This window comes from Sebastes fasciatus, chromosome 23 (assembly GCF_043250625.1).
Source record: "Sebastes fasciatus isolate fSebFas1 chromosome 23, fSebFas1.pri, whole genome shotgun sequence".
Classification (NCBI taxonomy): domain Eukaryota; kingdom Metazoa; phylum Chordata; class Actinopteri; order Perciformes; family Sebastidae; genus Sebastes; species Sebastes fasciatus.
In genome coordinates this window covers 5529283-5544046 of record NC_133817.1, presented here as the reverse complement: position 1 = coordinate 5544046, position 14764 = coordinate 5529283, and the positions used below count along the sequence as shown (strand labels likewise).

Genomic DNA, 14764 nt, shown 5'->3' with positions numbered 1-14764 from the left:
GAGTGAGGTAGCACAGGGTTGTATGGTACAATAGTTTGTTCAATCAACTGTCAAATCACAAATAACTGGTGGTGAAAAGGTTTGCACATCACATTCACTGTACTGTGCAAAAATATAAAAGCTATACTTTATATTTTTACACATTTTAAATGCAATATGTGGCTTTTTTATATATAAATATATATCACTGCATTTTAAGTTTAGGTCCTAGTGTGGGCAGAATCAAAAGCCTTTTATTTTGTAATTTATTCAGTTCTACTGAAGGTTTCATACATCTTGATGGTGTTAACAGCAGTGACCTTTGACCCGGGGGCCACACTCCTTTTGTAAATACATACAGATTTGTAAAATAAAGCCTGTTTCCAAATGAGCTGTATTATTCCTAAATTATGTGTTAGAGTTAGGATGATACATGCACAACAATAAAACCACTAAGTCGACTATTGTATTTATTATTTTATTTATTTACACAAAACACCACAAGTCAGTCACACTTTTGAGATTTTGCCTAATGAGGCAAACTGTCTTGGAATTAAAACGTGAGTATCGGTAAACATCAGCATTTATCTGTAAATCACACTGACAGACAGCTGGGCTTACTAACTGGATCTTTTCCCTCTCGTCGTTTTGGTTTCCTTTGTTATAAAACATCAGCAGGGCTGGTGGAGGGAAGCTAATATGTATGGTTTCTGGATGCAGCTTTTTATCTCTGTACAAATAAATTATGATAAAGATGGAGTTCAGGTCCATAATAAAGTTAGCAATCTCCTCTCCCAAGTTCTGCCCCCCTGCTGGCCCTGGTCTGAAAAGTCAGTCTGCAGCTTTAGATCGTCTGCTGTCCGGTCCGGTAGTTAGGAAGGTTGCCGGGGGCCTTCGGCAGGTTTGAATCCTTCTGTCTGCATCTTGTCTTTGTATTTCAAGAAGTCTCTCCTCTTGCTGAAATACTTCACCTGCCAGGGAGAATGGAAAAGATGTGATCCTGCAGTATTTCATTCAGGCTACATGCAGCTTTCACCTGAGTGAAGTATGTTCACTTGAATGTAGGGTGACCAGATCCCAACAAAACAAATGTGGGACAAAGAGTATGTTTGAATGGGACAATGTGGGACACGTTTTTATATAATGTCTATCTAATCTAGTCTATCTCTCTTTGCCCGAATGCATCCATAGATCGGCACATCTCACAAAAAGCTCGGACTAGAGCCCTATTTGAGTGGTGAAAGTTCAGGCCTATTCTAAATTTAATTCAAGATTGTTGATATTGTGATTTTCAAACACTGCTTGTGGTTCATCCTTTCTGACATCATGGTGTATACTACATACAGACCTCACTGGTCACAGAGATAAGAAAGAAGGGATGTTTTACCCACTGAGCCGGGCAATTTGCCTCAAACTCGCTCTTGAACTTCTGGCAGGAGTCAGATTTGTCACCATTGTCATCCATACATTTCCACAGCAGGTCCCTGGAGTCCCAGCAGGCCTTCCTCTCTGCTGAGTTTGGAGCCGTCATAGCTGCTGGATCCTGGGAAAGATGAGAAGAAAAGTAAAGGTTAGGAAAAGTTAACAGGAACTAATGTAGCTCCTGCTATGTGAAGAGTAAACTGTTGAAAACCCATTATTAACAATTAGGTAGTCTACACTAAAAACGTTATCAACCTATGCCAGGGGTCAGAAACCTGCAGCTCCGGAGCCACATGCGGCTTTTTAACCCCTCTACATTGCGGAAAAATACATAAATCTGAGATTGCAAGAATAAAGTCATAATATTGCGAGAATAAAGTCATAGGTTTATGGGAAAAAAAAGTTGTAGTATTATGATAATAAAGTCATAATATTATAATGTAGTCATTTTACGCGTTATTTTATTTTTTTCTCGTAAAGTTATGACTTTATTCTTGTAATATTACGACTTTTTTCACGCAAAGTTACGACTTTATTCTTGTAATATTACGACTTTTTCTCGTAAAGTTACGACTTTATTCTTGTAATATTACGACTTTTTTCACGCAAAGTTACGACTTTATTCTTGTAATATTACGACTTTTTCTCGTAAAGTTACGACTTTATTCTTGTAATATTACGACTTTTTTCACGCAAAGTTACGACTTTATTCTTGTAATATTACGACTTTTTTCACGCAAAGTTACGACTTTATTCTTGTAATATTACGACTTTTTCTCGTAAAGTTACGACTTTATTCTTGTAATATTACGACTTTTTTCACGCAAAGTTACGACTTTATTCTTGTAATATTACGACTTTTTCTCGTAAAGTTACGACTTTATTCTTGTAATATTACGACTTTTTTCACGCAAAGTTACGACTTTATTCTTGTAATATTACGACTTTTTTCACGCAAAGTTACGACTTTATTCTTGTAATATTACGACTTTTTTCACGCAAAGTTACGACTTTATTCTTGTAATATTACGACTTTTTCTCGTAAAGTTACGACTTTATTCTTGTAATATTACGACTTTTTTCACGCAAAGTTACGACTTTATTCTTGTAATATTACGACTTTTTCTCGTAAAGTTACGACTTTATTCTTGTAATATTACGACTTTTTTCACGCAAAGTTACGACTTTATTCTTGTAATATTACGACTTTTTCTCGTAAAGTTAAGACTTTATTCTTGTAATATTACGACTTTTTTCACGCAAAGTTACGACTTTATTCTTGTAATATTACGACTTTTTCTCGTAAAGTTACGACTTTATTCTTGCAATATTACGACTTTTTTCACGCAAAGTTACGACTTTATTCTTGTAATATTACGACTTTTTCTCGTAAAGTTACAACTTTATTCTGGTAATATTACGACTTCTTTTCTCGCAAAGTTACGACTTTATTCTCATAATATTCTGACTTTATTCTGTAAATCTCAGATGTTTTTTCCCTCAGTGTGGCCCTAATACTCCGTAGTACATTGTCTCTTTGGCCCTCACTGCATTAGACTTATATACTATATACTTAGACTATAAACTGTGTTACCTTCATCACAATGATCAAATGTTTTTAGGCTCCAGACAGATTTTTTATTTTATTTTTTTTGCCTAAAAAGTCTCTTGATAGTAAAGGTTGCTGACCCCTGACCTATGCTTTGCTCACTATAGCCCATTCATTACTGTAACACTCCTGCTACTTCATGCTAGCTATGTGTTTACTGTTAGATTTACACCCCTTGCTGTTTGTTTATATTATTATATTACATCCTATCAGCCTCAAAAAGACCCAACATCTTAATGTGACCTGCATGACACCACTACACCATGTTCATTATAGTATTAAACTACTAATAATCAACTTTAAATCACCCTCGACTATATATAACCAACATAAACAAACACAGTTAGCTAACAGTAGCTGACAGTAGCTTGTATAAACTCAACTGTAACTCACCAAATGAAACACTAAAACCTCCAAAAGTATGTCTTTGTTCCAACCACAGCTTTTGTTTACGTCTATCACTCCATAAAACCTGAAAAAAACAGAGTAATACTCGTTATTAAACTACAAAACTGGAGAATTGTGTTCTTGTTGTTTCTGTAGAGTGAATTGAAGGACATGCGTCGCAGCACTTCCGGGTTGCGGCGTCATGACGTCAAGACGTCGTCGCGCTGTGACGTGATGACGTCAAGGCGTAATTGACAAAGTCTACCAGGTGATGGAGCAGTTGGTTAAGAAATCCACACACTAGGTAAGGGACATGTTTGACAGTTTTTTAAACCTTAAAAAACAGGTAAATTAACCAGAATTTCTCCAGACGACATATTAACACACAAAGTGGAGTTTTATGTAACTTGTGTAGCATTATTTAGCTGTTTTTCCTCAGGTAAACATGAGGAATCCCACTAATTGGAAGCAACAGGTGAGTGCATTTCACAGCCTGAGAGACAACCACCACAACAACAACACATAATAGATGTAACTCACACTCTGCCTTTTATTCACTCCTCTACTTCATGTGTTTTTTTCAAATCTTAAAGGGAGATTTGTCAAGTATTTAATACTCTTATCAATATAGGAGTGGACAAATATGCTGCTTTATACAAATATATGTATATATTTATTATTGGATATCAATTAACAACACAAAACAATGACAGATATTGTCCAGAAACCCTCACAGGTACTGCATTTAGCATGAAATATATGCTCAAATCATAACATGGCAAACTGCAGCCCAACAGGCAACAACAGCTGTCAGTGTGGCAGTGTTATCATAAAGTGGGCATGTCTGTAAAGGGGAGACTCGTGGGTACCCATAGAACCCATTTACATTCACATATCTGGAGGTCAGAGGTCAAGGGACCCCTTTGAAAATGGCTATGCCAGTTTTGGATTCCTTAGGTTTTCTAGTTTCATATGTACATTCAGCTCTAAACCTGAGCCCGCTACAACCTCCGAAAGATGGATTGTGTTAATGTGTTATTATCGAGTTAACCTTGCAGCCCTAGTGCATTCATGTTCCATTCAAATCAAGTAGGAAAAACTTTTTGAAGGTTTGTTTCTTCCCTGGGAGCCTCTTTTCCTCCACAGCACAACAAGTGTTTGTCACTGAGCTACGTGAATGTACAATAAAGTTTGTGTGTGTGTGTGTATAGCCTTGCAGTGAGTGAAGGCAGAATGAAATTGTGTGTTGTTGATTAACTCCCTCTCTCTTCTTCTCCCTCCCTCAGCCTCAGTGACAGAGAATAGCCCCGCTGGTTGCCATGGTTCCCTGCAGCAATCCATCTCAGTTCGTGTGCTTGTGAGGACTGAAGGGAATAAAAAAAACAAGTACTCTGATGCAGGGGTGAGGAGCTCGGCCTCTTCTGAGGAAAGTAAGTGTTTGTCGCCTTGTGTGTGTGTGTGTGTGTGACTTGAGTGTGTCTCTCTAAGCTGCTTCAGAGACAGAACTTCATTCACTATTCATATCACACACCATTTACTGACCTCACTTCAAGTTTGTTTCCTCCACTGTCAATGAGTGTTTTTTTGTTTTAATCCGCTCCAGTATGGAGATTTAAGACCAAAGTTCCTGTCCAAAAACATGTTTTAAATACGTGTCCCTAATATGCATTAGAACGTAAATACACACAATTCCTGCAAAGCGTAAAAAATAATTCTCTTTTGCAGCAAAAGCACAAGAGCTTTCTCCAAAAACTTGTCATGACATTTTTCTGTAACTGCTCTTAAATGTTTTTACGTTACCTGAAGGCCACCGTAGTTCTCCAACATGCTTGTGAATCTGCGGTAATGCGTGCTGCAGAGTGCAAAACCGTGGTACCGCCAGCCGCCGTCTGACTTCTGTTGCTCCTAAAGTAGTGTTATTATGGTAAGGATGGCCTCTGAGTGAGGGGAACAGCGTTACCACGGTTTTGTACTCGGCGGCTCATGTCACTGCATACTTGGAAAGGGAGTGGAGGGGTACTCACTTGGTTGCAATCTGCAACCACACCACTAGATGCCACAAAATCCTACACACTGTCCCTTTTTAAAGGAGCAATATGTAGCACTGACAGCTTATTTTTAAAATGGGTAAGAGCAGTCCAGATTCAAAACATTAGAGCTGTGACCCGTCAGCTCCTCCGGTGTGACTGACAGCAGTTAGCGCATGTTTTCTGAATTTGAGGGTTACCTTCTAGACACGACGGCGTTAGCCTCAGGCCAGCAGCAGTAGTCTGAATCACTTCACTGGCTGTGTGTCTCAAAGACTTGCTGCCTCGATAATCCAGCTGGACCACAGAGAGATGTGCTGGGGCTTTTCAGGTCGGGTAGAATCTAACGTTAACGTTACCTCTGTTGATCCAGTTGGTTTGCTTGCTTCCATGGCTGCAGAAGGCTGTGTTTGTGTGCCAATTTGGTTCATATGTGGCAACAGGGAGGGTTGAAATGGGCAGTGGACGGGATCACACCGGCCAAAACATAAACAGACGTTCTGGACCGGAATGGAAATGTCAAAGGTGAACATACCGACTCTAGCATAACACTGTCGGAGAAGCCGGTATTTCAATTCAGCCTGTTTCCATAATCTCTGATGACATATCAGGGTCATGTTATGATTTATTACAGTAAATGTGTTACACATTGGTCCTTTAATGCTCTCCAGAGTGGATTAAAGTCCATGATGGAAAAGAAAAGTTATTTTTCCAAAAACGTGTATCCGTTTTGAAGTGGCTCAAAGTAGCAGTAGTAGTTTCAAGAGTTAGTAGACGGTATTTTCTAGGACACATTTTGAGCTTTAGATAGAAAATACTACCTAAAAGAACCCCCACAGCCCAGCTATGTTGAACTCTTATCTACCAGGATGCACATTATAACAGTGATCGCTTTGTAAATATACAAAAAGAGAAGCCTGTTTCACATGATATGAGTCGTGCCTTCTTGTAAATGTGCATTGTACGAGAGAAGGAGGCGTTTGTCATATATCTTCTGTAGCTGCTGTGCAATTGTAGCTCAGCTTAAAATAAAAGTTTTGAAGTTATGTCTGTCATGTGACCTTACCACTTAAAGTAACTGTATTTCATCAAGAGAGAATCCAAGGGAAAATATGTCACAACACCACCTGCACTGTTTGATCAACAGTTCAAAGATGAACTATTTCAAATGCACACATCCTCTTCAATGTTAAATGTTGCACCATACGGTTACAGGTACATCTCTTCTCTCCCAGCCATGATTTTCAGAGGTATTAGCGTGGAAGGATTAGGATATGTTCAGAAAAACTAGCAGGATATTATGAGATGTATAAAATGTTCAAAAGGGAAACACATGTCTTATAAGATGACTCAACCTGTTGGGTACGGTTCCTCACCACAGGTTGCTTGTTTTAGATGCTGTGTGAGAGCTTTTGAAGTTATTTTCCCATTCTGTTTGAGGCTCTTATTTTTTTTATTTTATTTTATTTTAAGCAAACTAGTGAGGTAGCTGATGCACGGTGCCATTTTGAGACTATTAAAATCATTTCCTCTTCCTCCCTCTGCAATATTGTCTACAGCAGCGGAGAGGTGGCACTGGGTTATTTGTGGAGAGGACTCGAAACATGAAGAGGGCAATTAGATTGCAGCAGTATGATGTATCATCCATTCACAGTAATCACGGCTGTGACTAATGGGAAAACAGATCTGTCGGTGAGAAAAATACTTATAATAATAATAATTTTTAAATGAGCGTCTCACATGAGCCCGGAGCCAGAGTGTACCTCCATACCGGCCGTGTCTTTGTAGTAATAGAAAACAACATTAATGGATCAGTTGGCCTCTTCATAGAATGAACTGTTCATCTAAATTCACACAACACAAAAGCAACGTGATGTCTCTTACTTCATGGACAAAAGAGGATGTGCAGTGGTCATGAACCTGCTGTCTCCTGTCAGTCAGTCAGCGTCAGTGCAGCCAGGATGTCAAAAGAAGGATGGCAGTTACTTGACACAAGTCAGTTAGGTGTAAAGACAGGAATCCAGTAGTTGGAAGGGGCTGTCAGGCATAACCTGAATCCCTTGAGGATGGCGAGGTATATTTTAGGGGCGGCTGCTCAGTGGTTAGAGCGGGTCGTCCTTTAATTGCAAGGTTGGCGGTTGGTTCCTACTGTCTGCATGTCGAAGTGTCCTTGAGCGTGAACCCCAAGTTGCTCCTCTGGCACTTTACAGCAGCCCACTGCTACTAAGGATGGGTTAAATGCAGAGGTCAGATTTCATGTATGTACCTGCATGTATAAGAAGAATATAATAACGTTTTTTTGTTGTTGTTTTTTTGTCCTCGACCAAAGAAATTTGTAGTCGTCTAACACTCAGACGTCAACTAAATTAGTTGATTTAATCGCCCGATCTGTAAAACTGAGTTTCTCCACAAAGAATCACATGAAAGCACCACTTCAAATCTTGTGTTTACCAGAGATGTGCTCATAAGTTTCTTAGAAATATGTCATTCAGCATCTCAGTCGACTAAGACCAAAACGACCAATTAGTCAACTAATCGACTAAGAAGGGGCAGCCCTACGATTTTCCCTATGATTATTAATAATAATAATAATAATGATAATATTGAATTTATTAAGGAGAAGGTCCATAGCGTACTAAATAAAAACAGACAATATATACAAAAATACAATAAAAATACAATAGTAAAAAACAGTTATTCTCAGACGGATATCACTGTTTGTTATGTGTAGAGGTGCATGTGTGCACAGTAGTGCAGCAGTGTCGCTGTCCTGGGCACTGAAACAGGGGAGATGGAGCCACGCCACGCCACGCCACGCCACGCCACGCCACGCCACGCCACGCCACGCCACGCCACGCCACGCCACGCCACGCCACGCCACGCCACGCCACGCCATGACTGTATTTCACGCGGGACACAAACAGCAGTCTCCCGGGGGAGAGTCCGGTCTTTATTGATTGTTGTGTAAATTTCTGCAGTGCATAAATAAATGCAAGATGCCAATTTTTCCCTCGAGACAATTAACAAATTGAAAGAAAAGTGAAAATTAAAAAATTGCACTGGCATGATGCTTTAAAATTGTTGATACAAATCCAATAATTAGAGAAATTGTGGTCCATAATAAGTGGATGGAAAATGAGATGTCTCAATAGGAGGTAATACCTTAGAGTAGCGAGTGTGAGATGAGTCATCTGACTTGAAGATCTGTGGTGGAACCTTTAGTATGACGGGAAGGTAAATGTCAGATCACAGTCAGACACACACACACATACTGTAGTCTGTAAAAAGGCCAAAACACACACACACACACACTTAAAGACCCACACTCTTGCTCTCTTTCAGTTTCAGAAACACACACAAAGATGCAGGCAGATCTCACTGTTTTCTGAAGCTGCTTGACGCCGATGAGAGATGACAACTCTGACATTACTCTCCATGTCATGAGTCTCGAGTCCTCCTCTGAGTTCTTGTATTCAAAGGATGTACCAGAACAAGATGTGTATTGATGACTAAACAGAGCAGATTCTCCCTCAGGGAACGTTTTCTTTCAACACTGACTCATCGGTCAACCTGCGTGGTTATTAATCAGAACACACAGACACCACAGAATGATTTCATACTAATATTCAAACATATGTCAAATGAAGGTTCCACCACTTTAACATCCAGTGTATTGAGTTTGCACAGACCAGTGTTTTCAGCATTTACAAATTCGCACACACACAAGTGCACATAGGCATTAATTAACTACACTATTCGCCTACTAACAAGCCAGACACAGAGGCACTTTGCTCTATAGCAGGCATCGACCACCGATGGAATCTCTCCCTCTCTCTCTCTCTCTCTCTCTCACATATCGACCAGTCAGCCCAGTGGTGTCCAGGATACTGACCTCCAGTCACCACCGCTGGAAGTCAATATCACTGTCAACTCAGAAACGACATCCACTGTCATGGCAACGGGGGGCTCAGGCACAACCACGTGCATATAAACAAAACGTGACGTGGATATATAGCGACTGAGAGGGGAATATTTTAATGGGAAATAGTTATCACTTCTTTAATTTAATAACTATTGTAAGGAGTCTTTAAGTCATTGTCACGAAAACACGCGTGATATCATACGCAAGACACATTGCTGATGTTGTCGTCGGCACATGTTCACATGTTGCCCAGAGAATAGACGGTTAATCTTGTGGTAACCGGAGCGCTATTAAGTGATCTATATTGTTCTTATAATGCTTATATTCTTGTATATCCTTCCTTGTTTTTTTGCCCTGTTAGTATCGGATGCTGAAGATGGTTGAAATTTAGTATTCATGGTCCCAGAGGAGTAACCTGACCACAACACAGGAATACTGGTACATTAAGATAGCAATCTAGCACCCTCGTTAAGCCTATAACTAAATTTTTTAACTCACCGTGACCCTTTGCTTCATCAAACTCAAAACACCTGGTTTGGTCTATATTATAGAGGCTATTAAACAAGTTGCCATGCCAACCTTAGAGCAGCCAGGGTTACATCAGAAATGACGCTATGTTGCTCATCTTATCTCAAAGCTGGATGAAAATCTGATCTGTGGCGAGACAGACAGAGCAAGGCCAACAGAGGACACCCCAAATGAACTCCTGTTGAGTTGTTGACCTCGCTCCACTCACCGTACGAACGCACAGACTCTGAGAGAGAGGAGAGGAGAGGAAAGAGAGAGCAATAATCCGTAATCCATAGCTGCCTGTGTGCAGTGAAAATCAGTTTGTCACAGCAGCGGGATCTGAAAAAAAAAAAGCTCAGGATATTTTTCCAGCGGAGGCGACAGCACGCTGTGATCATTCAGCACACAGCTTGTGTCTGTACACCTGTCAGGGCTAGACCCGTGTATGTTTTTGTTGCTTTAGTTTTCCTTCTTTTACTCTCACGTTGTATCATCCAGCTTTGTGTGTGTGTGTGTTTGTTATATAAGACTTAAGAAGAGCATTTTGTTTTTCAAGTAGCATTCATATTTTCTCCATGTTCTCTCTATTTTTGTCTGTAATCACGCAGCCTGATGCTACAATCAACATGTTGTTATTCCACAAGCCCCCTTTCTCCCACCACACACACACACACACACACAAGCAGGCTTATATCCCGGAAGCACGGAGGCAGGGTGGATATTGTAACAAGCATCCGAAAAAATGTTGGTCCAACAAGTGAGACAAGGCTCCCGCCTGAATTAAAGAGGATTATCTCTCTTTAATTTATGCTAATGATGCACACAGAGTAACGAGAGCAGCATGTTATTGTGCGACCGAAAGCCTGTCTCACTCTCGCAAACATGTATAAGCTCACACAACTGTGTGTCATTGCACCATTGAAGCCTGTTGCTTGTGGAACTACACTCATTTCTTTCTCACAAGACACACACACACACACACACACACACACACACACACTCAGCATTATGCCATTGTGTATTTCCTGGGAAGCTTGTAGTCCAACCGCTGCCAAATCTCACCACCATTGCAAATACACACACACGCTGGTTCCGCTGTGGGACAGTCCCAGCTCGGTTGGATCCACATTCTTTGGTTTGGTTTCACCGCTTTATGCAAAATCTTTAAAGAAAACCTTGTGAGGTTTCTCCCCTTTAAAGCTTTGTGAGGCAAATGAAACCTTTCGTGAGAGTCACCGTGATATTCCAAGAGAGACTTGTTGGTATTTACCGGTGAGATTAGACATGTGAAGTAACCTGACTGTGCTTTTTTGTTATGCCTCTGCGCTGGTGACAGCCGTGGCCGGATGCATCATGTTTTCCGGTTGTCCACAGGTACATATACGTCCGCCCGTCCCATTCTCATGAACCCAATATCTCAGGAACACCTTTAGGGAATTTCTTCAAATTTGGCACAACCATCCACTTGGACTCAAGGATGAACTAATTAGACTTTGGTGATCAAAATCAAAGGTCACTTATAAAGCTGGGACGATACAGCTATCTCCCCATTTCATTTTTGGGGGCTGATTCGATATTAGGTATGTCCATAATTAACCGTTTAACTGTTAACCGACATTAAGCATTTTAACCGATTAATGCTATCGGTTAAAACGGTTAAAAGAAATGTTAATAATCATGAAAAAAATCATGTGCCTCTGTGTCCTCCAGTGCTCTTAACGGCATCTGCAAGATTTCACAGACCGGAGGAAAACAAGCAGTAAGAGCTGATCTGAGGTCCGTTGTCCATCTGCTGTCTATGAGAGCCGGCTGTCAATCACTTGCGAACTCCGACCAAACGGTCAAACTAGGCAGCGCTGATCAAATATGAATCAATATTATGTTACGTTAATGCCTATTTCTCTCCTCAGATGTGTTCAGAATCATCTTGTAGTGTACTGTCACATGACCGGAGCACAGCCAATAGGAACGCTCTCTCAATGAAATAACCTGTGATCGGTCAGAGTCTCCCGTCACGGGGTAGATTTTCTAAAGCCTGAAAACAGCCATGAGGAGGAGCAGAAGTCTAGTTATCTCTCAGAACACTTGAATTACAATATGCTGAAAGGTTATTATGGAATTTTTGCCCAATGACGCCATAAATATATACTGCCTACTGCAGCTTTAATCAAGAAAATAATCTAATCGACAATTGTTGCAGCCCTATAGTCATTACAGTGACACTGTAGGAGATAAGGTCATGAAACCAGCAAGCATGGATACACTTTGTCTTTTCCTAAAACACTGCTTTATATTCTCCTTATATCATAAAGTATGACAAGTTCCCTATAAACTCATTGTTTCCTATACCACAGATACTATAAAGATATTATAGGGATATTCCCATATGGTGAGGATGAGGAGATAAAAGCCTCTAAATCTCATCAGCTTTGCTGCAGAACACACTCCATGTCCCTGTAGTATAATACCATCAGAATATTACAGGGGAGAGACAGTAGTGATTTCCATTAAGGGCAGTGGGAGGCGCGCACACACACACACGCACACACACACACACACACACACACACATACACACACACATACACACACACACACACACACACACAGCAGCAGCGTCTCTCTTACTGCGATACACGTGAGTCTGTTATCAACCAACCAGCCAGAGAGCCAGAGAGCACTCCACTCGATCCAAACCCAGCAGAACCACACCGAGCCGAGCCAAACCACCGCACACAGAGGCGTGAACGATGACCTGGTAGCGCATCTTTACGCACCAGATCATCAATCCATCCTTTATAAAGCCACATTCTGCCTCTTTTCGGTTAAATCTCTCTGGGAGACCATGGAGACTGCAGCTCACAGGACCGATATTTTCATCTCCCAGCTGCTCCTCTTCAGCCAAATAGGTATGAAACTGGAAATAATCTTGATTTTGGTGGCTGACATGTGATGCGCCTGTTTTATTCCCATCGGATATTTTCTGCACAGTTGTTTCAGAAAATGTGCAATCGGCATGTAGATGGCATTTGTTAGGAGCATGCATTTCCGTGCAACATGCAATATAGGTTACAGCTAAATATTCCTGTTCACTCCGATTTAGTTTCAGTGCATCCTCTGCAGTACATGCAGAGATTTTTTTTCTTGTCATGCTTTGAACAGGTTTGTTGATGCAAGTTGGAAGTATGAATGAAATGGGATGTTGTGCAGCGTGACGACGTTTTTTGATGTCTTTCATCAATACTGGATAGAAACTGCTCTCACAGTTGAAGTCTGTTGAACTTATTCGACATAGATACCAAATGTTGCTTTAGAAACTTGGCCAAATAGGTAAGAAACTAGAAAGGAGGAAAAAAAATAATCTGTTTTATTCCCTCGGAACATTGTTTCCAAAAATGTGCAATGTGCATTTGTTAAGAAGAGCATGCATTTCCAACGTGCAGATCTGTTCCAATACAATATATAGGTTATACAGCTAAAATATTCCTGTCCACTCACATTTAGTTTCAGTGAATCCTCTGCAGTACATGCAGGGATTTTTGCATGTGTTTTCCAAATGTTGCTTCAGAAACTTGGCTTGGATTAATAAAAATCCAATATCATATTTTATAATATATTAACACCTTTAGAAAGACACCAGCCAAATAGGTAAGGTTTATTCCCCTCGGATATTTTCTGCACACTTCAGTCTGTTGCAAAAAATGTGCAATTGGTAGCAGATTAATTTCACATGCATTTGTTAAGTGCATGCATTTCAGACGTGGAGATCTGTTCCTACAATATATAGGTTATACAGCTAGAATATTCCTGTCCACTCACATTTAGTTTCAATGAATCCTCTGCAGTACATGCAGAGATTTTTTTCTTGTCACGCGTTGAACATGTTTGCTGATGCAAGTTGGAAGCATGAATGAAATGTGATGTTGTGCAGCAGCCTGAAGACGTTTCTGATGTCTTTCATTAATACTGCATGGATTTGAAGAAACTGCTCTCACAGTTGAAGTCTGTTGAACTTATTTGATATAGATGCCAAATGTTGCTTTAGAAAATGGCCAAATAGGTAAGAAACTAGAAAGGAGGAAAAAAATAATCCTGAATTTGGTGGCTGACATGTCTGTTTTATTCCCTTGGATATTTTCTGCACATTTCAATCTGTTGCAAAAAATGTGCAATCGGTAGCAGATTAATTTCACATAAATTTGTTAAGATCACGCATTTCCAACGTGGAGATGTGTTCCTATACAATATACAGCTAAAATATTCACTCAGATTTAGTTTCAGTGCATCCTCTGCAGGACATTCAGGGATTTTTTTTCTTGTCATGCTTTGAACATGTTTGCTGATGCAAGTTGGAAGTATGAAAGAAATATGATGTTGTGCAGCAGCCTGACGACGTTTCTGATGTCTTTCATCAAATACTGGATTTGAAGAAACTGCGCTCTGAGTTTAAATTCTTACTGTATCATTCCTATATTAGCCATATATCTAAGATCATATTTAGGTTATGTATTTTTCCTAGTTTGGAGTATTATTATACCTCTCCTTGTTTAAAGGAAGTCCACTGTGGCATCCATACTCCCACTTGTCCAAAACTTTTTCACCTGATTGATTTTTTACAAGCCTCGCTGGCTGTCTGTCTAGAGCGTCAATTCGTAAACTAACGGTTTGTTAAAAATCCCTCAAGATATGAGTCAGAGCAGCTGTCAAAGCACAGATCCTCTTTGGTAAAGAAATCTGAGTGTACTGTAGGACACCGCTGATTTCAGTAAACGGATGCAGAAGTAAACACATTTCTATATATTCTGTCTGAGTACTAATCTCAAAAGAGTACAAACACAGATCTCCAGTCAGTAACGAGATGAATCATCACTTCTAAGTTTCATCAAAATCAGACCAAATCAGTTTTTGA

General features: G+C 40.1%; 2 protein-coding genes and 1 long non-coding RNA gene across 6 annotated transcripts in view; 2 read left to right on the top strand and 1 right to left on the bottom strand.

Annotated features, from left to right (window-relative positions):
- coa6 (cytochrome c oxidase assembly factor 6) overlaps nt 1-3612 on the bottom strand; it is a 189822-nt gene extending 186210 nt beyond the window's left edge. The window contains exons 1-3 of one of the 2 annotated variants that reach the window (XR_012592632.1): nt 3404-3612; nt 1367-1522; nt 792-950 (exon numbers count right to left, since the gene is read on the bottom strand). Coding sequence is in view for 1 of the 2 variants with exons in the window: in XM_074625368.1 (XP_074481469.1) it covers nt 852-950; nt 1367-1510 (243 nt within the window). In the remaining variant the exon portion in view is untranslated. Of the gene's footprint in view, nt 1-443; nt 951-1366; nt 1523-3403 lie in introns of those variants that run through there. The other variant, XM_074625368.1, reaches the window with a different exon arrangement.
- A 95-nt stretch (nt 3613-3707) lies between these two features.
- Nucleotides 3708-4827, top strand: LOC141761762 (uncharacterized). The gene is made up of 2 exons (XR_012592633.1): nt 3708-3872; nt 4684-4827. It is a non-coding gene; the product is annotated as an uncharacterized LOC141761762 (long non-coding RNA).
- A 7653-nt stretch (nt 4828-12480) lies between these two features.
- Nucleotides 12481-14764, top strand: part of ptprz1b (protein tyrosine phosphatase receptor type Z1b) — a 71291-nt gene continuing 69007 nt past the window's right edge. For 2 of the 3 annotated variants that reach the window (XM_074625351.1, XM_074625350.1), the window contains exon 1: nt 12491-12764. In XM_074625351.1, coding sequence (XP_074481452.1) covers nt 12701-12764 — 64 coding nt within the window. In that variant the 5' untranslated portion in view covers nt 12491-12700. Of the gene's footprint in view, nt 12765-14764 lie in introns of all 3 variants that reach the window. The other variant, XM_074625349.1, reaches the window with a different exon arrangement.